The sequence below is a fragment of the Spodoptera frugiperda genome, chromosome 22 (genome assembly GCF_023101765.2).
Source record: "Spodoptera frugiperda isolate SF20-4 chromosome 22, AGI-APGP_CSIRO_Sfru_2.0, whole genome shotgun sequence".
In the NCBI taxonomy this organism is placed as follows: Eukaryota; Metazoa; Arthropoda; class Insecta; order Lepidoptera; family Noctuidae; genus Spodoptera; species Spodoptera frugiperda.
Genome location: NC_064233.1, coordinates 2,274,063 through 2,298,452, shown reverse-complemented (window position 1 = coordinate 2,298,452; position 24,390 = coordinate 2,274,063). Strand labels below are relative to the sequence as shown.

The 24,390-nt window shown below is 38.3% G+C and overlaps 1 protein-coding gene across 1 annotated transcript; it reads left to right on the top strand.

The window, feature by feature from the left end:
* On the top strand, positions 1–22,548 carry LOC118279895 (uncharacterized). The gene is made up of 6 exons (XM_050702586.1): positions 1–49; positions 14,146–14,275; positions 16,168–16,290; positions 17,947–18,057; positions 19,190–19,275; positions 22,304–22,548. Exons 2-6 carry the CDS (start codon positions 14,186–14,188, stop codon positions 22,446–22,448), a joined length of 555 nt encoding a protein of 184 aa, XP_050558543.1. The 5' UTR covers positions 1–49; positions 14,146–14,185; the 3' UTR covers positions 22,449–22,548.
* Positions 22,549–24,390: the final 1,842 nt, after the last annotated feature.

Here is a 24,390-nt window from a genome sequence, read left to right as displayed (position 1 = left end):
GTTTAGTTCAGTGATCTACACAGTGTACAGTGTTACAGTGCTTTATTAGGTATGTAGTGCCATTACATTATTAATTAGGTTTCATTAAATATAGGACTCAAAATTAGGTTAGGTCAATTTTATTAAGGTAGTGTTATGAAGAAGTGTGTGTACATAAAAGTAGGTTTATCAAGGAAGATGGGACTGATCGTTGGTCGATTTTAATAACGAGGTTCGATTCCAGAGTCAGGTAGATTTTGAAAATTTTAATGTAAAACAAACATTAATTGAAAAAGGACCAAATTAATTATAATGTCTTCATACGATTGGCACAAAAAATGTGAATCTGATTAATTATTAGATTAAAATATTCTAAAACTGAAAAAAAAACTTTTTCAGCAGTGAACGTCATATTATTACGGCTGATTACTAGATATGTAATTACGGGCTATTTATTAATTAACTACCTAAATCAATTAATTTAAAATATTACCAAATTAGTCAAAACACGCGTATATTTAATAAAAAAAATTTACCTTGACCTTCAATCATTTAGCATTCATTAATGTTGATCTAGTAAAAAAAGAAAACTTGAATTTTGGCGAGGTGAGAGGGAGTGACAGACTCTTACTGACTGTTCCTACTCCAGGGGGCTACTCCGGTTCTCGAATGCGAAGTTTCGTTTAATCTTCGGCCGTAGGTTTTATAGATTTACTAATAGAATTACTAAAAATAACATCAATATTTATTTATCTTCATTTAATTCGTTCATTTTTGTTCACGAAAGTTCGCAATAAATAGAATTGTAGTATGCAATCTGCGAAGTTTCGGACGAAATTTTGTTTTTCGTTGAACCGGAGCACCAGCAACCCGCTAGGTAGTCCTCAGCTCCTGGTCAGGAACAACATGAGCTGCTGTTTTTTTTTATGTTAAAAGCCGGTAAACGAGCAGACGGACCTGATGGTAAGCAATCGCTGCCGCCCATGGAAATTGGAAACACCAGAGGCGTTACAAGTGCGTTGCCTTTTAGGGGTTAGGAATTTAAGGGTTGTTGGGGAATCGGGGATTGGGAAGTTTGGGAAGGGAGGTATTTGGGCCTCCGGTAACCTCACTCACACAACGCAAGCGTTGTTTCACGTCGGTTTTCTGTGAGGCCGTGGTATCACTCCGGTCGAGCCGGCCCATTCGTGCCGAAACATGGCTCTCCCACACTTAATGTTTACATGAATGTGAACATTAGTTCATGTGATGTTAAGATTAATCTCTTATTTAGGGAAAGCAAAACACTTTCTTTGGTCGTCAAACAATACATTGTAATTGTTAAAAAAAACTTCGCTTAATTTTGTCTCACTGTGTTATTGTAGTTTGAGAGAACCTTAAGTTTTTAAAACACCTTATTGCAACATTGCTGGTAAGCAATTCCTTGCGCCCATAGACACTGCTTAGAAACTGCCGTTGGTCGTCTCACCTCAGTTTCAATAGTTTTAAGTGTGGGAGAGCCATGCTTCAGCACGAATAGGCCAGCTCGACCGGAGTGATACCACGGCCTCACCGAAAACCAACGTGAAACAACGCTTGCGTTGTGTTTCGTTGTGTGAGTGAGGTTACCGGAAAACCTAATTCCCAATCTTCCCAATCTCCGATTCACCAACAACCCTTAAATTCTTAACCCCCAAAAGGCCGGCAACGCACTTGTAATGTCTCTGGTGTTTCAAGTGTCCATGGGCGGCGGCGATTGCTTACCATCAGGAGACAGGTCTGCTCGTTTACGTTTTACTCGTGTTCCATAAAATTAAGCTCGAAGCCACTACCTTTACAAAATATGTAATACACTTTACTAGATAAAAGATTAGCTTCTCCCATTCATGCATCTTCATCTCACGGTCAGGGTTCGAACCTACAACATACCTTTCGCAAGCTCTAATCATTACAACACAGCCACCAAGTAAATTGTCACGCGAATCATCAACGATGACTGAATGTGTGAACGAAACCAAGTTTTGAAAGTTTATAAAAAAATGATGATCGTACAATTTTTACAATGACATTACGAAATTATCATGACTTTGTCATTTTTTCTTTGTTTATTTACGTACTTCGTAATATTAAGTGGGTGATCACATAATCAGTTGTGTGGTGACAGCGAAGTAGAATACTTTTGTCACCACCTCTACTCTTCCCGTGGGTATTATATACCCGACTAAGTTTGGTTTTCCATCAGAGATGTGCTATGTAGCTATGCTACGAAGATGTAATAGCTAACCTGTGAAACTATGTGACCGTTTTCACCGACACTACCTAAGCTATGTAGCGCCGCAGGCATGCTGAAGATCGCTGTATAAAAGGTTCAGGTTTATCAGAGAGCGCTGCTGCACGGTCTCTGTCTAATAGTCTGCTTTTCCTTCAGATATGTGCTATGCTATGGATGTATTATAGGCATCTTCTCACCCGCAGAAGGTTCTTTAATCACCACGTTTGGCGGGATTAATGACCGCGTTGAACTAATTAAATTTAATAGTGCCGAAAGCAGGTTCCAATTAAGTCACATCTTTTTTTTTCAAATCCTGACAGACAGACTGACAGGTTCATGAAAATTTTCCAGCTGAATAAGCTGAACAAATATTGCAGCTAATTGGAAAGTTGAGGAACTTGTATCATCACGCTATTTAGTCACGGATGTAGCAGGCAGGAGTGTGGGTAGCGTGTAATGTTACAAAGTTGATATTAGATATTGTTACATATTATTGTAATATTGCACGTATTTTATTTCCGAAGGGGTAGGCAGAGGAGCACATTACGGCACGTAATGCCGCTATACAATGTACACCCACTTTTCACCACTTGTGTTAAAAGTCCCATGTAATAGGGGGTGAGCCTATTGCCATATACTGGACACAATTCCAGACTCCGTGCTACTACTGCCCAGTAATACTTTGCCCGACCCGGGAATCGAACCCGAGACCCCTTGTTCAGCAGTCGCACTTGCGACCACTCGACCAACGAGGCTGTCATATTGTAATATTAATACTAATTATTATGTTATCGGCTTACTCACGTGACTGTTTGACGAGGAACTCGACTAGTTTTAAGCCATCCTTTTTTTTGAGGGGGGAAATTATCCAATGACTTCTCCCGTCTTGGGCAAGGCGAGAGAGAGTGTCAGACTCTTAATGACTAAAAACCACACTGTTCCTACTACTACTTTAGATAGTCTTCAGTTTAGGGTCAAGCCATGCTAGAGGCTCATATACATGAACAATGATGAACAGCATTCCGCGACACAAGTCGCGGCGATTGTCGCTCTGCTACTGTTGCGAGATCTTTTACATTATGAAAATTAAAAAAAAAAACAAATAATGCTTTGCTAGGACCGGAAAATGAACTTCAATGCCACTTCCAAATCGACAAACGAGGAACCTAGTTTTGTTATTCATATATGTACCTACCTACTTAAATGGAAATTGAACCTGGGGCCTTGTAAGTACTTAATAGTAGGTACTAGCACCTACTTAACTATCGAACCAGTAAATTAAATTCTAAGTTATCTTAAAGTACATGAATCTTAATTTTTCCATTATTATGTTAATTCATACATATTAAAATTTCTAATTTTAGCATACTTACGTAATAAGGTATCTAATTTTTTTCTAAAGAGAGGAAACCTTCATGCGCCTCGCTTTCTGGATAAAAGACTAGGGAGTGTGGGATTTTTACCTCATTAAAACCACTCCGGTGGGCCACCCTCAGCCTTCAGCAACTGTAAGGGGCACTTTTAAGGGTGTAAATCGTCCAGTTACTTCTCCTTGGGTGAGGCAAGAGGAAAGAGGAAGTGTCAGACTCTTACTGACTAAAAACCACCCCGTTCCTACTCCTGCTTTTTAAGCCAGAGCCCCGGTAAACCCGCTAGGTAGGCCGCAGCTCCTCACCCCTATTCTATTACATGGGACTTATAACATAACTGGGAAGAAGTGGATTACATTGTATATAGTGCACCTCTATTTACCATATGGGTAATGAAAGGTGTTATGCTATTATGCTGTAGTTAAGTAATGGTTAAATATTATGGTTAAATGTGATGTTTATGCTCTCATGGACAATTTAACAAAAGTTACCTAACCTTATCTAACGCATAGGTCACTTTTCTTACATAAAGAATATGAAAAATGTATGTTACAATTTATAATTCACACTTCTGCCTCTAAGTGTATACCCGTTTCGCGCGACGATCTCCGGCCACCGTAAGTGCGGGTCTGCGGACGGTGAGCAAGGGTAGCTCGCCGCCCGACCAGAACCAGACCCGTGCGTGCGGCGCGTCGCGTTCTGCGCGCGCCTCAAAGAGCCATCAGACCACCACAGATGGGGCCCAGTAGGGCTGATGCCTAATCCGGAGCTGCGGACTACCTAGCGGGTTTACCGGGGCTCCGGCTCGACGGGCAGGAGTAGGAACGGGGTGGTTTTTAGTCAGTAAGAGTCTGACACTCCCTCTCGCCTCGCCCAAGGCGGGAGAAGTCATTGGATGATTTTCCACCCTCAAAAAAAAAAAAAAAAAAAGTGTATACCCGTTCGAGGTTTATGGGTCCCTAGCCTCTCTCAACGGCTTCGCTAGCGTTCCCGTGGGATAAAAATTAGCCTGTGTGTTATTCTAGATCATAATCTCGACACCAGCAATTTATACTACGCTAACTCGAAATTTGGAAAAAACTTTTTTTATGCCAAGTTGCTTAAAATGTGTGTTTACATACGTCATAAAAAAATTGAGAAGAAATATGCAAAAATAAGAAAGTTACAAATCTTATAAAACGCTAAGTAAAGGTACTTTTTGAAATCACTCGATTTATATTACGCCAACTATTATTAGCGGAGTGTGCGCGGGGGTCACTTTGGTCAAAGTCCGTGCAACACTGCACTAACTCATAGTTAGCGTAGTTTAGTGTGTTCGTGTGTATACTTGTTCGTTTGTAAAATGAACGACTTAGCGACTTTTACATAGTAAATACTTATGTGTTAACGTATTAATTAGTTTATTATTGGTACGTTGACTATTCTTTTTGTAAGTAAGTACATGTTCTTTGTAAAAATATTGAAATATGCATCAGATGATTGATCATGCACTACGACGTCCCATACTACACTACGCTAACATAAGTTAGACGTGTATAAGATGTAATTTTTTTTTGATGAATTACGCTTATATACGGCTAACTTGCGCTAAATCAAAAAATAGAAATAATTAAGAAAATATAAATATGAGATATTACAATGAATAAATTAAATATTAAGCATACCAAATTTCAAAAAAATATCTTAATTAATGTAAAAGTTATCACGTTTTTCCCTTTAAACGCCTCTACTGTAAAGTACGCTTTTTGAGTTAGCGCAGTATAAATTGCTGGTGTCGATCTACTGGCACTGCGGACTACCTAGTGGGTTTACCGGGGCTTAGTCTCGAAAAGCAGGAGTAGGTACGGGGTGGTTTTTAGTCAGTAAGAGTCTGACACGCGAGAGTCTGACACGCGAGAGGGATCTCGCTTCGCCCTGGCGAGAGAAGTCATTATTAGAATTAGAAAAAAAGTCATTATTGGATGATTTTACCCCATAAAAAAAACTATAATCTACCCCTGTTCCAAATTTCATCCCGATCCCTTCAGCCGTTTTGACGTGATTGAGTAAGAAACATACACACAAACTGTCGCATCTTACTAATATTATAAATACGAATGGTTATGTATTTGTGTGTCTTGAATAACACATCAGTTACTTTTTATCCCACTAAAACGCAGGCGAATCCGTTGGTAGAAGCTATTTTGTGATTTTTTTTTTTTTTTTGAGGGGGAAAATCATCCAATGACTTCTCCCGCCTTGGGCGAGGCGAGAGGGAGTATCAGACTCTTACTGACTAAAAACCACCCCGTTCCTACTCCTGCTTTTCGAGCCAGAGCCCCGGTAACCCGCTAGGCAGTCCACAGCTCCGGTCAATTGTGACCTAAAGGAAAGACAGACAAAGCCGTGCATTAGAACTAGTTAATATTTCCCGAATACCTTTCTAATTATGCGAGTGAATGAGACATGTGTTACATATCGTTTGTTACATTCTATGTTGTAACATCCTGGGAGTTTTGTTAAATGTAACAGTCGACGATATGATTTTATCTGTAAGCAATATTTTATCATAATAGGTATAACATATACAATGTAACATACACTTTTCACCAGTTATGTTATGAGTACTATGTAATATTTTATGTACGTGTGGGAGAGCCATGCTTCGGCACGAATGGGCCGGCTCGACCGGAGTGATACCACGGCCTCATAGAAAGCCGACGTGAAACAACGCTTGCGTTGTGTGAGTGAGGTTACCGAAGGCCCAATTATCCCCCTTCCAAATCTTCCCAATCCGTGATTGCCCAACAACCCTTAAATTCCTAAACTCCCAAAGGCTGGAAACGCAGTTAAAATACCTTTGATGTTTCGAGTGTCCATGGGCGGCAGCGATTGCTTACCATCAGGTGATCCGTAGGCTCGTTGACCGGCTTCTACCTTAAAAAAATATAGGACGCGATTTGCCAAATAGTTATACGGTAAAATTAAGACATTAAGCAAGCGTGGTGATTAATGCTCAAACCTTTTCCGTGTGCGAAGAGGCCTTTGGTCAGTATTGGACACTTATAGGCTGTTGATATGATGAGATGTGGTACTCATAACATTAACTTTAATAATTTTAAAGAAACATTTATTAACACAAACTCATGAGTATATTATGTAAAGAATTTTCGGTAACTAACTTACAACATAAAAAATATAATAGTTTTTTGTTTTGTACAACAATTCTGCAACGTTTTTAAGTAGCTGTGTGAATATTTTGTAACGTATTTAACATTGTTATATTTTAATCTTTAGTAACCATCTTCCATTCTTCACACAGTAAAGTTACTATGGAGTTTCTTGCTCGCTCTTCTCCATAGGAATCTACACTTTGGTGTGAGCAAATAAGTTTTAATAAGGAATCGACTGACAGAAATACAGTATGGAGATCACTCATATGATTTATATGAAACTACAAGTAGTACTCGTCCACAGAAGCATAATACAACTAAATATTTCAACGAACACCGAAAATTAAAAATATGAAATTTTCAAACAAAATATAAATCAAGCATAAAATTCTGTATTAACAGCTCCATGTACTTTGACCACAGAAAAGCTGTAATGTTGTAGATTGTCTAGAAATGTTACGGACATGCGGCGCGGCTGTTATAATGCCGTATTTGTAAAGAGTGTTCAAATTAGCTCAAAGAGAATAATGCACTTTTGACTTACCTACTGGGCGTATTTCGATAATTTTACGTATATCGTATTCTTGTTACTCAAACACGTCAAAACGGATGAAGGAATCGGGTTGAAATCTGGAACAGGGGTAGATTATGGTCTGGAATCATACATAGGCTACTTTATTACCCACAGGAACGCGGGGGAAGTCGCTGGTAGAAATTAGTTTTAGAATATTCTTCACTTTCAAATGTGAGATTTTAACTTAAATGGAATTCAATATCTACAGCCCGTGACAGTCCACTGCTGGACTATGAGCCTCCTCTACATAAGAGGGGTTTGCCATAATCTCAGCAGGCAGGTTGGAGATCGCAGTATAAAAGGTTCAGGTTTATCAGAGAGCGCTGCTGCCCGGTCTCTGTCTAATGTGTAGTGCCTTAGTCCCTTCTTATAACGCGGGAAGAGTAGGGATATGGTAGCAAATCTAATACCTTTAAACGAGCAGTCGGGTATACGATACCCACCATAAGAGTAGCTGTGGTGACAAATGCTTTCTACTCTACAGTCACATGTAATAATTATGTATGTATGTATGTAAAATCTTAATCTACAGAATGTCTCATTCATAAATGATACATGATCTATCATATTGGCCAATGCGGTCGCGGGTTCCTTTCCTGGGTTGGGCAATCGTGTACACAACCATTGTTTCTCATACATTCTAGTTGATTTGTTATTTATGTGGAATGGTAGTTTGGTGGTTAGTTTGTCGGCTGTTGGGCTTGAGGTTACAGGTTTGTCGTATCGTCACGCCTTTTGTCTCTAAAGGGGTAGGCAGAGGTGCACATTATGGCAACTAGTCGAGTTCCTTGTTAAACAGTTACAGTTAGTTAAGCTAGACTTAGCTTTACCGATAGACAGATTAACTGATCACACTTTAATATTATAAATGTGAAAGTTTGTTTGGATATTTGTCCGTCAATCATGCAGAAACTACTGATGTAGATAAAATTTGGTATACAGACAGGGTATGAGTTATTAATTTTTTTGGGGGAATAATATTTTTTTAGGCAGGATAATCACCCAATGACTTCTCTCGCCTTGGGCGACGCGAGAGAGAGTGTCAGACTCTTACTGACTAAAATCCACCTCGTTTCCACTCTTGCTTTTCGAGCTCAAGCCCCGGTAACCCGCTAGGTAGACCGCGGTTCCGGACATAATCCCCAAACTTGGTAAACTGGTTGGGGACTATAGTTAAGTCATAAAAAATAATAAAGAACGCTGTTACCCCGGAAACCGTATACCTACTGTTGAACTTAAACTTCTATCTTAATCCCCACTCTTGGCGGAAGGCTTGGTGATAACAATTACATCACTTGCTAAACTTATAATCTTAAAATCGATTTCCCATAATCCCGACTCTTGGCAGATGGGGTTGGGGATTACAGTTAGATCACCAAAATTTAAACAACATTGCTGCCCATCTCTTTGTATCACCGTTTAAAGTCTCTGCTCTGCCTAACACAGGAATCGAACCACGAATATGTTCCCACGTCTACAATTAAACATTTCAATATCACAACAATTATAAATGTAATTACGTTTCTTGCACATACATACATACATAATGTTTTTGTCAGTCTGTCTGTCTGTCAGGCACATTGTTCCGGGGAATAATTAATTATTGTCTGTATGTCAATCACGTGTCATATACATACATATATATATGTCGAATGTACAGGGAACTAATGTATTTTTAAGACATACATATAGCGACCAGATTGACGATATATTAAAGAAGTGTGGGAGAGCCATGCTTCGGCACGAATGGGCCGGCTCGACCGGAGTGATACCACGGCCTCGCCGAAAACCGACGTGAAACAACGCTTGCGTTGTGTTTCGTTGTGTGAGTGAGGTTACCGGAGGACCAATTACCCTTTCCCAATCTTCCCAATCCCTGATTCCCCAACAACCCATATATTCCAAACCCCCAAAGCTTGTAACGCCTCTGGTGTTTCAAGTGTCCATAGGCGACGGCGATTGCTTACCATCAGATGATACGTCTGCTCGTTTACCGATTTGTTCCATAAAAAAGATGGGCCAAATTAAAAGTACCTTTAACCGACGAGCATGCATGAAAAGACTAATTATTATTTTATTGTAACTTTCGTGAGACATACTAAATTAATTATTATGTTATCTGGTGGAGATATGTTGATGACGTATTCGCCGTCATCAACCGGGAACATGTGGCTGAATTCGTGGGACACCTAAACTCGGTGCACGGTAGCATTCAGTTCACCACTGAGGAGGAAAAAGAGGGAATGTTACCGTTCTTAGACGTGCTCGTGAGGCGTGAAACGGACGGCCGCCTGTCACACACGGTTTACCGTAAACCGACACACACGGACCGGTACCTACGAGCCGACTCACACCATCATCCCTCCCACCTTGCCTCTGTTCCCCGTACTTTAATCAACCGGGCACTGAACCTGTGTGATCCCCAGTACATTGACGTGGAACTTGATCACCTTAAACAGGTACTGGAAACAAATGGGTACAACTGGCGCCAATGTACTCGACTGGCGAGTTCATCATGTAAAAGACGACCGGCAGTTGCGGAGCGGACTCCAGCATTCTTACCCTATGTGAAAGGAGTAACCGACACCATCGGACACCTGTTACGCCGAAGATACAGCATCAGGACGATCTTCCGCCCACCCGGTCAATTACGGAACTTATTACGCTCGCCTAAGGATAAGGATCCACTGGCAGTTCCCGGGGTATACATGATACCGTGCGACTGTGGCTCGAGTTACATCGGGGAAACTCGCCGCAACATCACAACCAGACTCAAGGAACACATACGCAGTGTGAAGAACAGGGACACTCATACATCGGCAGTAGCGGAGCATGCTTGTAGCGCGGGCACGACTCACTTCCTCCGTTTCGACAAGGTCTCCGTACTAGCGAGGGAGAAATACTTCGTACCGCGGAAAGTACGTGAGGCTATCGAAATAAGTCGTCGTCCCAACTTCAACAGAGACGGTGGCTGGGCATTACCTCCTGCCTGGAAGCCAAGTCTGCAATCTGCGTCAGCCTACAATGTTGCGGGTCTGGAGTGTGACACAGTGAGCGCGGTATGTGACACCGTTTTTGCGTCGACCCGAGAATTGAACCCAACACCTGCGCAGCCGCCGGCGAGCGAGTCTAACGAGCCAACATCGTCGCGCGCGCCGGATAGTACGCGCGATTCCAGGCAGAGGGCGCGATGGGCGCGTAGCTCGAATCGCCAGTAGCAGTGCGACAATCGCCGCGTCGTGTGTTGCGTAATGCTGCTCATGAGTATGAGCCTCTAGCATGGCTTGAAACTAGTCGAGTTCCTCGTCAAAACGTTACGTGAGTAAGCCGATAACATAATAATTAATAGACTAATTATTGTTGATGTTTTCTCAGTTATTTAATGGTTACTTAACCCAGCCCTTAGCAAATGTTTTCAGAACAAAATCGTTTCTAAGGATTAAATGTCTCTGAATGCGGCAAATAGTAATCGAACCTGATACCTTACCATCAACTAACAACTTCTCTTCAGTATCAAAATAACTTCAACAACAAAATTATAAGTTATGCAACTTGTAATTGTTACATTTACTGCGTTAAAGTTAATAGTATTCGTGGCTTCAAGTTAAATAGTATGTCGTAACTTAATTTACGGGTTAATTTTAACTGCGCTTACAACGGTTAAATTAGCAGGAAAGTGCAGTTCTGTGTTTTGTGTGTGTAGTAACTTAGTATACTATTATGATTATGTAGGTAGAGATGAAATTAAGGGCTAAGATAAAGGTGCATTTCGGAAAACTTTTTTTTTATAGAATTGGGTTCAAACAAGCACACGGATCACCTGATGGTAAGCGATCAGCGCCGCTTATTTACGGGTGTTCATGGTCATAAGACCATAATAGATAAGAAAAACTAAGTTCCACATTAAAACAAACAATAAAAAATACACTCAATACTAACAAATCCAATTTAAAAAATTAAAATCCAAACCAAGAATCTCATCTCTACAAATATTACTGGGCTTTTTTCAGTGTTTCGAAAATTTCTCAGTAATAGCACGGAGTCTGGAATTGTGCCCAGTATATGGCAATAGACTCACCCCCTATTACATGGGACTTATAACACAAATGGTGAAAAGTGTATACCACATTGCATAGCGGCATTACATGCCGTAATGTGCACCTCTGCCTACCCCTTCGGGGAATAATATAAAAGGAGTGAAGTTAACAAAAAACTCATCTCTACATTAAACGACCTCTCATCACAAACAAGGACACTTAAAACAAAAACAGCTACAATTATAACACACTACTGCTCACCCACCAATCATTGATCGTATCATCACGCCTATATCTGTGTCAGGCGTAGGTCAAAACCTTGTAACTATGTTGTAATCACATTGTTTAAATGAACCAGATTACCATCTCTCTCATATTGTTACAAAAAGCAGATTTTTTAATTATCAGTTTAATGTTAAGTTTATTTTATGTAATTATATAGCTTCTGCCAGAGGCTTTGGTCGCGTTCCCATGGGATAAATAGCCTATGTGTTATTCCAGACCATAATCTACCCCTGTTCTAAATTTCATTCCGATCCGGAGATGTGCTATGCCACGTTGCTGTGGATGCGTTTGGTTTCCACCAATCATATTCATTGGTACACATAGCTTAGCACTGGTGGAAACGGACTCAGCTAAGCTATGTTTTTATATGGATATGGAGATGTGTGCTATGGATGGTTTCCCTCGAGCATATTTGCATTTTCCTTGCTCAGTTACTTTACGGCGGCGCATCTTCATAACACATCTTACTCGCATAGCTTAGTATCAGTGGAAACGGTCACATAGTTTCACAGCTTAGCTATTACATCTTCACAGCATAGCTACATATCACATCTCTGGTGGAAAAGCACCCTAAGGGGGTAGATATTAAACAGAGACCGGGCAGCAGTGCCTATTCGTGCTAAGCATGGCTCTCACATAGACATAGGTAGATAATTAATTTTGCATAATGATTGTCAGTTGTGTGCAAGTCCAATTACGATTGTAATCAAATATTTGTCGTTTCTTTCCGAACGAATAACTCGACTGTATTGTAACGACATTGTCGCGGTTTTTATTTACAAATTCACAGACATTAATATACTTCAGTGCTATTTACTAATAACACATAAGGTCGGTAATGCACTTGTGACTCCTCTGGTGTTGCGGGTGTCTATGGGCGGCGGTGATTGCTTACCATCAGGTGATATGTCTGCTCGTTTGCCGGCCTATCTATACTTATAATAAATCTGTTGAGAGGTCAATTCTGTACATGAAATATATTTCCAAAATAACTATCAGCGGGTGATTAGTGATCGATACTGACGCCAAAAATGCAATCAGAATTTTTTTGTCTGTCTGTCTGTCTGTCTGTATGTTCTTTATAGAATCAAAAACCTCTGGACAGATTTCAACGAAACTTGGTACAAGTGTGCTTCATACTCCTGGGCAGGTTATAGTATACTTTTCAACACGCTACGATCAATAGGAGCAGAGCAGTAAAGGGAAATGTTGGGAAAACAGGAGAACTTACTCCATTTTTAAGCTTCCGTCGCGTGTGCAGCCTTAATGGTTAAAGCTACACAGAAATCATGTATGACGGAAATGTTCTCCTTAAAATGGTTTAAAAAATATTCCACGACAGTAAATGTCTATCTCTTACAGTTGATTTACAATAACACGTATAACTCCCGATAGCTTAGCAGTTCGGAGCTTTCTGATTATATTTGTCTACGTTTATAACACATTCATTCATTCATATTAGAATAAATCTGTAGAAGGGTCAATTCTGTACATTGAAAATATTGAAAGAATAAATAGCAGGGGGTGTTACTGGATCGATACCAAACCCAAATATGTGATTAAAAATTGTTTTGTCTGTCTGTACGTTCAGGCATCACGTGAAAACTAACAGTTTGATTTCGATGAAACTTGGTATAATTATACCTTATTATCCTGGTCATAAAATAGGATACTTTTTATCATGGAAAAATACGTAGAAAAAAATATATTTATTATTCAGGTATATTCTAAAGAACGGGGGCTCAACAGCAGTAGCTCAATAGAGGGATCTCTTTAATTATTATGGGCCTCGCCGTATTTGGGCCCAATAGATATTTATAAGATGTCATTGTCAGAGTTACTCAAAATGGAGAAATAAAACTTCCACGCGAAGGCATCCGCGCGGACGGAGTCGCGGGCGGAAGCTAGTTTACCATATAAAATATCATAAGTTTTGTCAGCATTTTTTTTTGGAGAAGTCACCTAATGTTTTCTCCCGCCGTCCGCAGCTCTGGTTGTTTTATCCCCTAAGGGGATAATGTCCGTGATGTTAGGCGACTGGGCTTCTCCCAGTCGTGCAGTCTGTTTTGTGCTTTTACGCTTAAGTCATTCTGTCTCCTGCATTCAATTCACTGAGGGACGTGGAAACTATCGTTTCCTTTTTCCTCAGTGAATTCCTCTAATAATATTCATGTCCCTGTGACTTCAGTGTTCCGGTGTTGTCATGGTTGTATCTACTGTAGATCCTGGTGCACAGGAGTTGCAGCGGCATGGGAGGTTGTGGCTAACTTGCCGTACATAACATGGTGAAATTTTCACCATGACCTTAACTTAATAATATATATAAACATAGTGCATACAGGGATAATCGCCGGCTGATGTCCCAATACATTTAGATAAAAATTGTTCAACGGGCCTCTGCGAGTTGGCTTCGGCTCCTCGTACGCCTTCCAAAGGCCCCTGTGGTCCCGTGATAAGCAAGGAAATAAGACTAATAGCAAATATCTCTTTGTTCCAGGTTCGATACTAACCCATAGAATTAGGGTTCCACATCAACAATGACTCCACAACGGCGACTATGTGGCCTCAGGCTGGGTTCCGTGGGACTGCTCACTGTATTCTTCTACTTAATAGACCGATCCATAGCTGTAAGTAACTTATTAAGTCTTAAATGGGTAGGCAGAGGTGTTCATATAAATGTAATATAGCTCACTTTTCACCAATTATGTTATGAGTCCCATGCATCTTATAGAGGTTATTACCTAGGTAGTATGTGGACTATTCTAACATTAGAATCCGAGCAATGAGGCCGGGTTTGATTCCCGAGTCAGGTAAGGGGTAGAGATAGAGAAAGATCCTCAAATCTTCAAATCCTCACGTTTTTAACCTTAAAAGCGGATAATGCAATTATAACTCATCTGGTATTTCGGATGTCCACGGACGTTGATTGTTTACCATCAGGACGATCCGTCTACTCGTTTATCCCAAATCTTAATAATATTATAAATGCGAAAGTTTGTATGTTTGTTTGTTTGTTACTTCTTCACGCCTAAAGACTACGACGGCTAAAGATATAAAGATACAATATTGATCAGGGGTAGGTTATGGTCTGAAATAAACACATAGGCTACCTTTTATCCAACGAGAAACGCAGGCGAAGTTGGAAGAATCTAGAATACTATAAAAAAGCCTAAAGAAGCTAGGATACCTATATAGGTAGTTCTGTAATGACTGTATTGTGAATTAGATTTTCTTGGAAGATAATCTCGCTAATTACTTGTGTATGAGTTAATTAAAGAATGATATAAACTATGATTACACTCTCATTAAACCTACTTAGGTAAAAAACCTGTTTAATACAATAGTTATATTATCGCGTGGTTTTAATACAATCGAATCGCCTAAGTATGGTCAAAATCATCCAATGACTTGTCCCGTCTTGGGTGAGACGAGAGAGTGTCAGACTCTTAGTGCTTCTCCACCAGAGATGTGCTATGTAGCTATGCTTCGAAGATGTAATAGCTAAGCTGTGAAACTATCATAGATGAGACCCAGTAGAGCTGATGCCTGATCCAGAGCTGCGGACAACGTAACAGGTTACCGGAGCTTCGGCTCAAAGCAAGAGTAGGAACGGGGTGGTTTTTAGTCAGTAAGAGTCTGACACTTCCTCTCGCCTCACCCAAGGCGGGAAATGTCATTGGATGATTTTCAGTAAAAAGTCCTTAGCTACTGTTTTCGGAACAAAATCGTTACTAAGGAATAGTCTAAGTATAATCATTAATTGTCTCTTAGTGCGACAGTTAGGATAATTTTCTACCAGAGATGTCCTAAGTAGCAATGCTAAGAAGATGTAATAGTTAAGCTGTTAAACTATGCGACCGTTTCCACTGATACTAGGCTATGTAATTGTGCGATGAAGATGAGCAGGCACCCAAGAATTGAACCCAAAATCCCTTGCCACAAATCACTTGATCAACCAATACTTATTCACTATAGCAATGTAGGTAAAATAAGTCGGACATTACACTACTTAGAATCGAACCCGCTAGAGTTTGGCATAATGAATGCACGCGGCGCCGCTTCATTTAACAACGCAAGGAAATGAAAGTTCCGCGCTATGTACTAACCACATTCACATTACAATAATTAGCTAGTACATAGGTGGTATATAGGTGGACACGAATGTAGAGTATGTACAAAGAAGTATACAGTATGTTAACTAACAGAGGACGTTCCTTTAAATTCGTTAATCTATCATTAATAGATTAAAATAAAAATATCAGCATAGATAAATAAGCAATAAATTGCAACGTTGCCTTCCTTTAATTACGCGTGCACAGAGTTTCTTTTACGTATCGATTTACAATTTTTTGTAAATATTTTAATATTTAAACATTAGGAAGGGTTTTTTAACATGAGTTTAAAAAACCTTTCCCGTATCCTGTGTTATGTTATCTAGAAACCGTGCACTTGATATGTATACCCCCATTTTGTTACACCGTGTATAATGGCCATATATTGTATTTTCATTATATTTCAGGCTCTAGACGGCTATATTCCCGGCGAAGACTACCCGGTGTACACAGAGGTGCCCCAGGGCCTATCTTTCACATGTGATGACAAGATTCCAGGGTACTATGCTGATCCGGAGACTATGTGCCAGGTAAGGATCTAGGTTATTTCTATGCACTAAGACTAAAATTATTATTGCGCCTGTTGAAAATGTCTTAGCAATCATATTTTCTGCTTATTAAATTAAATTACTAATGACCCATAACTAACACACTCGTTACTTAAAAAAATACTTAGTGTGAAGGAGCACCTAAATTAACTCCTTACTTGTACTATTAGGTGTCACTTATAAGTTGCTAAAAACAAGAGGTACTGCTACTTGTCACCTATAAAATTGTTGGTGAATAAAAAAAATAAAATGTCGTTAAGTGTCTTTTATCTAAGCTTGAGAGTTTATTTTTTAAGGAAAGGAAAAATAAATTAGGTTCTTTACCTACTCGTTGATACTGTTATGTACAATTTCATGACCAACCACACCTACAGCCTGTAAAACAATTTATGAATCACACAATTTTTTTCTGCGTGGTCGATCCTACGACACAACAGTGACTGCACACCAACTATTATTATTTTCCTCCTAGATATGGATGCATCTTAGCGAAACAATCCATAATAATCATTTTTTAATTTCTAACATAATCATAGTTCCTCTTTCCTTCCTATTAATCTATACTTATAATAAATCTATAGAGAAGTCAATTCTGTACATGAAATATATTTCCAAAATAACTATCAGCGGGTGATTAGTGATCGATACTGACGCCAAAAATGCAATCAGAAAATTTTTTGTCTGTCTGTCTGTCTGTCTGTCTGTCTGTCTGTCTGTCTGTCTGTCTGTCTGTCTGTCTGTATGTTCTTTATAGAAATAAAAACCACTCGACAGATTTCAATGAAACTTGGTACAATTGTTCTTCATACTCCTGGGCAGGTTATAGTATACTTTTCATCACGCTACGATCAATAGGAGCAGAGCAGTGAAGTGAAATGTTGGGAAAACAGGAGAACTTACTCTATTTTTTAAGCTTCCGTCGCGTGTGCAGCCTTAATGGTTAAAGCTACACAGAAATAATGTATGACGGAAATGTTCTCCTTAAAATTGTTTAAAAAATATTCTACGACAGCAAATGTCTATCTCTTATGGTTAACTCACAATAACACGTATAACTCCCGATAGCTTAGCAGTTCGGAGCTTTCTGATTATATTTGTCTACTCTTACGTTTATAACACTCATTCATTCATTCATTCATTCATATTATAATAAATCTGTAGAAGGGTCAATTCTGTACATTGAAAATATAGAAAAAATAAATAGCACCTCCTGTGTTACTGGATCGATACCAAACCCAAATATGTGATTTTTTTTTGTCTGTCTGTCTATATGTTCAGGCATCACGCATTTATTTTTCAGTTTTATTCTACAGAACGCGAGCTCAACAGCAGTAGCTCAAAAGAGGGATCTCCTTAATTATGGGCCTCGCCGTATTTGGGTCCAATAGATATTTATAAGATGTCAGTGTCAGAGTTACTCAAAATGGAGAAACAAAACTTCCACGCGAAGACCGATATCCGCGCGGACGGAGTCGCGGGCGGAAGCTAGTTAAAAATAAGAAGGGTTAATAAATGTACAAATTATAATTATTTGTTTAGCGCCTACTAAACTTTTCACAGCAACATATACCTCTCTGACAACATTGCTCAAAGACAACAGCGCCTACACAAAATCTCATAGCAACCTCATATTCCCAGGTTTGGCACTGGTGCGTCCCGAGTATCGGCGGGAACGTGATGTACTCCTTCGTCTGCGGAGCTGGCACAGTCTTCAACCAGAAGACCAGGGTCTGCGACTGGTTCTTCAAGGTATCCTTTAAGATTTTTTTAAAAACCTGACTCCTCACTATTTTTCTAACTATATCAAATTCATAAACCTTGCACAAATGATAATGATAAATGATATTTATTTTGCAAATAGGTTACAATGTAACTGTCAATCTCTTTTTTTTTATTTATTATTTACACAAAATACATAATAATACAATAAATAACAAATAGCAACCAAAAAACCACTAAGGTTTAGAACCGTGCTATGGAATCTGCCTTAAATGTTACAATATGATTCTTAAATAACTAGATGAGACCGGAATGAAATAAGACAAGCTGATGGATCACCTGATGGTAAGCAATTGTCTACAGACAATCGATACACGAGAGAAGTTATGAGTGTGTTGCTGGCTTTTGGGGATTTGGAGATTCAAGATTTGGGATTGAGGATTTGGGTCAGGTAACCTCACTCATACAACGAAACACAATGCAAGCGTTGTTTCACGTCGGTTTTCTGCTCGGCCGTGGTATCACTCCGGTCGAGCCGGCCCAGCAGTGCCGAAGCATGGCTCTCCCACATTTAAAAGTGATACTAAAAACTAAAATATGGCAATAGGCTCACCCTATTACATGGGACTCATAACATAAATGGTGAAAAGTGGGTGTACATTTTATAGCGGAATTATGTGCCGTAATGTGCATCTGCCTACCCCTTCGGGGATAAAAGGCGTGAAGTTGAACATAGTTTTTCAATGAAATAAAAACGAGTGACGCCGATTGCTTACATGCGGACTTATGAGTGCGTTATTTATTTATTTATTTATTTATTCAATTTCCATATAAATTACATTACAATATACTAAGTGTTTCTGTATGTCTAATTGCCACACTCAGAGTCATTTAATGGTTACTTAACCTAGTCCTTAGCTATTGTTTTCGATACGGTAAAATGGGGTGAATAGGGTCACCCCATTTTACCGTATACACCATGAAGAGAGGTGAATAGGTATAGGAGAATTCTTCATAGTATCTATTCACCCCTCTTCTGTCCCTATTCACCTCTCGATCCCTATTCACCCTATTTTACGGTACAAAATCGTAACTAAGAATGAATTTAAGTAATCATTCAATGTCTCTGAGTGTGGCAGTAAAGGTAATTTACTCTTTCCAGGTGGATTGCCCCAACGCGCCAGCCTTCTACGGCATCAACGAAGACCTGTATAAGGACGAGGCTGGAAACTACATCAATGGCAAAAAGTAGATCCTAGCGATAGTGATGTACCTCCTATTTAGTTAGCAATCGGTTTGATTAGTCGATTGTATCGATTAAACTAATAAGGATGAGCTATATTAGTTAGTAAAACTTATTTAAAGAGGGTTTTAAGTGTAGCTAAAATTAATAACCATTGATTAAATTCAAACATTTTAGATTGATTTAGTTTAAGAAATTGACATTTACTATTCAAAACTTTGACGTACCATGTACCATAAAATTAACTTCACTTAAAAATACGTAATAAAATATAATATCGATAAAATCGACTAATTATATTTAAAGAAATCTGAATTGGTTACTAATATGAATAGTGGGTACATCACTTATATAGGAAAATATTTACAGATTTAAGTACAACTATTTTTATTAAACTAATTTAAGTACAAAAATTATAAAAGGAAAATAGATAAAATATAATTTTAAATATTTTTTCTACAATTACATTTGTATTAATACCTATAATAAAAAAAAATTACAAATTTGATTACAAATCAGTTTGAATAAAATATAGAAAAACAAAACAGCGTTTTGACAAAATTAGTCAATTCACAGTAATTTTTTATATATGTGGCGACAATTGACAAGTGACAAGTGACAGATTACAGAAGTCGCACATAGACTATGTGACGAGCAAATCAACGGATGACGTCATACTTTAATATATGCAATCGCACATACGAAGTTTACACGCGAATTGACACGGATAGAAAATTACCAACGAACAACAGTTGGGCAGAAAGCCCGCCAGGCATGATCACCTCGCCTGGTACGGAGGATCCTCCTTTTCTAGGGAACTTTAGTCTCTGTTCCCTAAAGTGGTGACCCCGACGTGATTGAAACCAACCTTCATGGAGCAGATCAGCACCGTCATCCTTATCGCCATCTCCTACCCATCACTTCTCCGCTGAGCGGTAATGTCGCAGCCAACCAGCATCCTCGGCCTCATCAGGGACCACCACACGCTACATCGAAGATATGCAACCTGGTTCTTCCCTAAGGCTCATCAGCGTCTAGGCACAGACTCTGCACACGGTGCTAGGATGTCTTCCTACCGTCAACGCAATCGCCAGACTACGCATCTACCCTCGCAGCATCTATTCATACTCAGTGGGACATGCGAGCTATCACTACTCCGATTGGAGTAAGCCCTGCAGCTTTTGACTCACTGGGCATTCAGCGGCACAGTTCTCACTGGATTCTAGCCAATTCTACACTTTGGCAGCTCATCTTTGATTTGACATCCGTCATCACCAGGATCGACCTCCGGTCTTGGGGGGAGTTGTGGCGACACATTGACAAGTAACATAGTGAAATGACATTTCGCATAACTATCGACGAGCAAATCAACGGATGACGTCATAAATATCCTGATGCACATAAAGTTTACACGCTGAATTGACACGGATATTAAAATCCCAACGAACAATTTTGGGCAAAATTTCCAGGCATTTCACCTACCTGGTTTTGGATCCTAATTTATAAAATTAGGGAACTTTACTCTCTGTTCCCTTAATATAAATGATTAAATACGTAAAAAAATCGAATATATAGATTTAAATTAGATATAATAATTATGTGATACAATTAACCATACGTTTATACTTTAATTGTAACAAATACTTAGTACAAATTCATTTAATTTACTGTAATCCAGTCCTTAGCAATTGTTTTCGGATTACAAAATCGTTACTAAGGAATCGATTAAGTAATCATTAGATGTCTATTCTGAGTGCGGACAGTTAGTCATATAAAAGTATTACAATTAACAAAATAAAGACATAGTTACCAAAATACAACAAAAGTTACCATTAGCAAATAAATAAATGTACAAAAAGAAATGAAATATAAAAAAAAAAAAAAAATATGGGATTATTGATTGAATATTATCAGGTATTTTTCCACCAGAGATGTGCTATGCTATGTTGCTGTGAATGCGTTTGGCTTCCACCAATCATATTCATTGGTACACACAGCTTAGCACTGGTGGAAACGGACTCAGCTAAGCTATGTTTCTTATATGAAGAGATACGTGCTATGGATGGCTTCCCTACTATCGATACATCGCATACTCGAGCTACGCATCTTCCTCGCACAGCTACATAGCTTAGTATCAGTGGACATGATATAATTATGACTAAAAGCTAGTTTTTACTTTATTTCTTATTTCTCAGCCAATTATACATTTTATAGTATTTTTGATTTGTGATCAGTACATCAATAAAAATACTAAAATCTAGTTTCTCTCTCTAAATAAATATCGAAAGGAGTATTTTTGCATAACTTCGTCCATTTGCGAGGTAACACCGGATGCAATAATGGTCACTTTCTGAATCAAATATTATACCAATTAATGTTATTTTGGTAAAATTTCTGTTTCTACTAGGATTTTTGATATAATTGTATAAAATTAGCGGCAAATCAATGTAATATTTATTTGTTTTTCTTCAATAGAATAGGGATGATGACGGGGTATGAAAATTAAACATCTCTATAGTCCGTCAGTTAGGTAATGAAGATATATTAGACACGGATTTTGTCGTATAAGATAACAATACTTGGATAAACCGAACGAAAAACGATCAAAATTTAAGAGTGGGAGCAAATACGTCATTTTTACGTATAAAATGTACATAAAACTGACGTCACACGATATTTAAAATCGATATATCTTCGACAGTATTTGATTACTTAAGAAAATAAAATACGTGTCTAATGTTTTAAAACAATCTACAAGACGGACATTAAAATAAAAATTTGTCATCTACCCTATTGCAGTAGGTTGGCCTACTGCCTCTTTTAAAACATAACTTTTGTATGAAAGGCATGAAATAAAAAAAAACAACTTGTTCACGTTACTGTTCGACAAGGTGACTCGACTAATTTCACACGCTTGCCGCGTCATGACCATGAGCTCCCAGCTTGACTTGAAACTAGTCGAGACACCTCAAACAGTTACGAGAGTAAGCTACATTATGCAGTATATTTTTAACACAACTTACCAATTTACAGGGGCAATTCATACAACAATATTTACGACAAACGACGACTGACTGCCAGACGCAAACGACACGAGCACGCGACGAGACGGACACGACATTCTGACAACAATGACATACAAGTTAGAAAAAATAAAACTTTGACAAAATCTAGCTAAAGACCACAGTGTATAGGAGACTGTATTGACTGACTGTTTTAATTTTTTTGTTGTTAAAAGAGAGTGTAATATATTGGTGAATAGGGTAAATGACTAATTTCTATTTTAATTATTTGACTGCACGGTTGGTGCGGTGGCTTAAGCAACTGGCTTAAAACGGGTAGCGGGTCGATTTCCGCACGGAGCAACTTTTGTGTGTTCCACAAATTGTTGTTTCGGGTCTAGGTGTCATGTGCATGTGAACTTGTATGTTTGTAAACGCACCCACGACACAGGAGAAAATCCTAATGCGGGGCAAAGTTTAAAAAAAATAATATTAGACACGTATTTTTATTTTCTTACAGATACAGATACTTTCGAAGGTAAATTTACGTCACTTCTATGCACATTTTATACGTAGAAATGACGTATTTGCTCCTACTTGAACTTTGAACATTTATCTAAGTATTGTTATCTCATATGACAAAAAAATACGTGTCTAACATTAGGTAACCGACGGACTAAATAGAATTTTAATTTTCAGACACGTATTTTTTTATTTGTTGTATAAAAGATAGCAATACTTAGATATAACGAATCAAAGTATAGGAGTACACTACGTCATTTCATACATATAAATCGTACATAGAGTGAATCACGTTTCCGTCAATACAATAAAAAATATTTGTTTCCGTGAAAAAATACGTGTCTAATATTTTAAAATAATCTACAAGACGGACATTAAAATAAAAAATAGTCATCTACCCTATTCAAAATGGCAATTTTATATGTACATAATGGATAATATTTCTATTATATATTTTGCCACTAGACAAACAGATATGTGAATAGTAAATAACTATAAAATACTCTCAATTATTTTCAGTAATAATAATTATGAATTTGACAGATACATGAAATAGTTTTGTAAAGACGACGAATATTCAGGATTGTTGTCAAAAAAATAAGAATACGGTAGGTACAAGTAAATGAATGATATCAAAGTACTATACCTGACACAGATTTATATTTTTATAGCGCAATATGACTACACAATGTGTTTGACAAGGACATTTCAATTGTGTTACATAATCAATTGATTTCGATTGATTAACGCCACAAATATTACCCAATTATAGCCTGATCAAAGACCACTTTTATTATCATTCTTGTTGGGTTAGGTGCCACTATTATTATTTACAATAAAATAGTTGCAATTCCTAGGTCGAGCAAAGTATTGCTGGGCTTTTTTGGGTTTTTCGAAAATTTCTCAGTGGTAGCAGAGTTTAGAAACATGTCCAGTATACGGCAATAGGCTCACCCCCTATTACATTGGACTTATCACACTAAATGGAGAAAAGTATGTGCACATTGTATAGCGGCATTACGTGCTGTATTGTACATTTTGCTTACCCCTTCGGGGATAAAAAAGGCGTGACGTTTTGTTGTGTTGTTGTAATAAAATACCGTCATGTGAAAGAAAACTACATGTTTTTTTAGTGTAGTCTTTACACAAAAAGAATTATTCAAATCAGACCATTAGCTACGGAGATTAGCGCGTTCAAACAAACAAATTCTTCAACTTTATATAATAAGTATATAAGATAATGATACATAATAATTTGTTCTCATAATAATGTGTTCTCTATTATATCAACAAAAGCTATTTGACAACGCCAATTAACATTAATTTTAATTAAAATCCTCGTGAAAGTAAATATGAGCGATAAATCCTCAGCATAAATATAAATTTGCAAAAATTAACAGCTTTCTTCCGACAATAAATTACATTATGAAATGTCTAGATTTTAGACGGCTAGATTTTCAGCTAGACTACGTCTTTTTAGTTTTAAACAAAACTTGCAACCATTCATCTAAGGGTTGCTGCGTGCGGGAATCGAACCCGCTACTCGCGTCAATCGTGGACGTCGTAGTAATAGTCCTTTAGAAAATACAACTGACC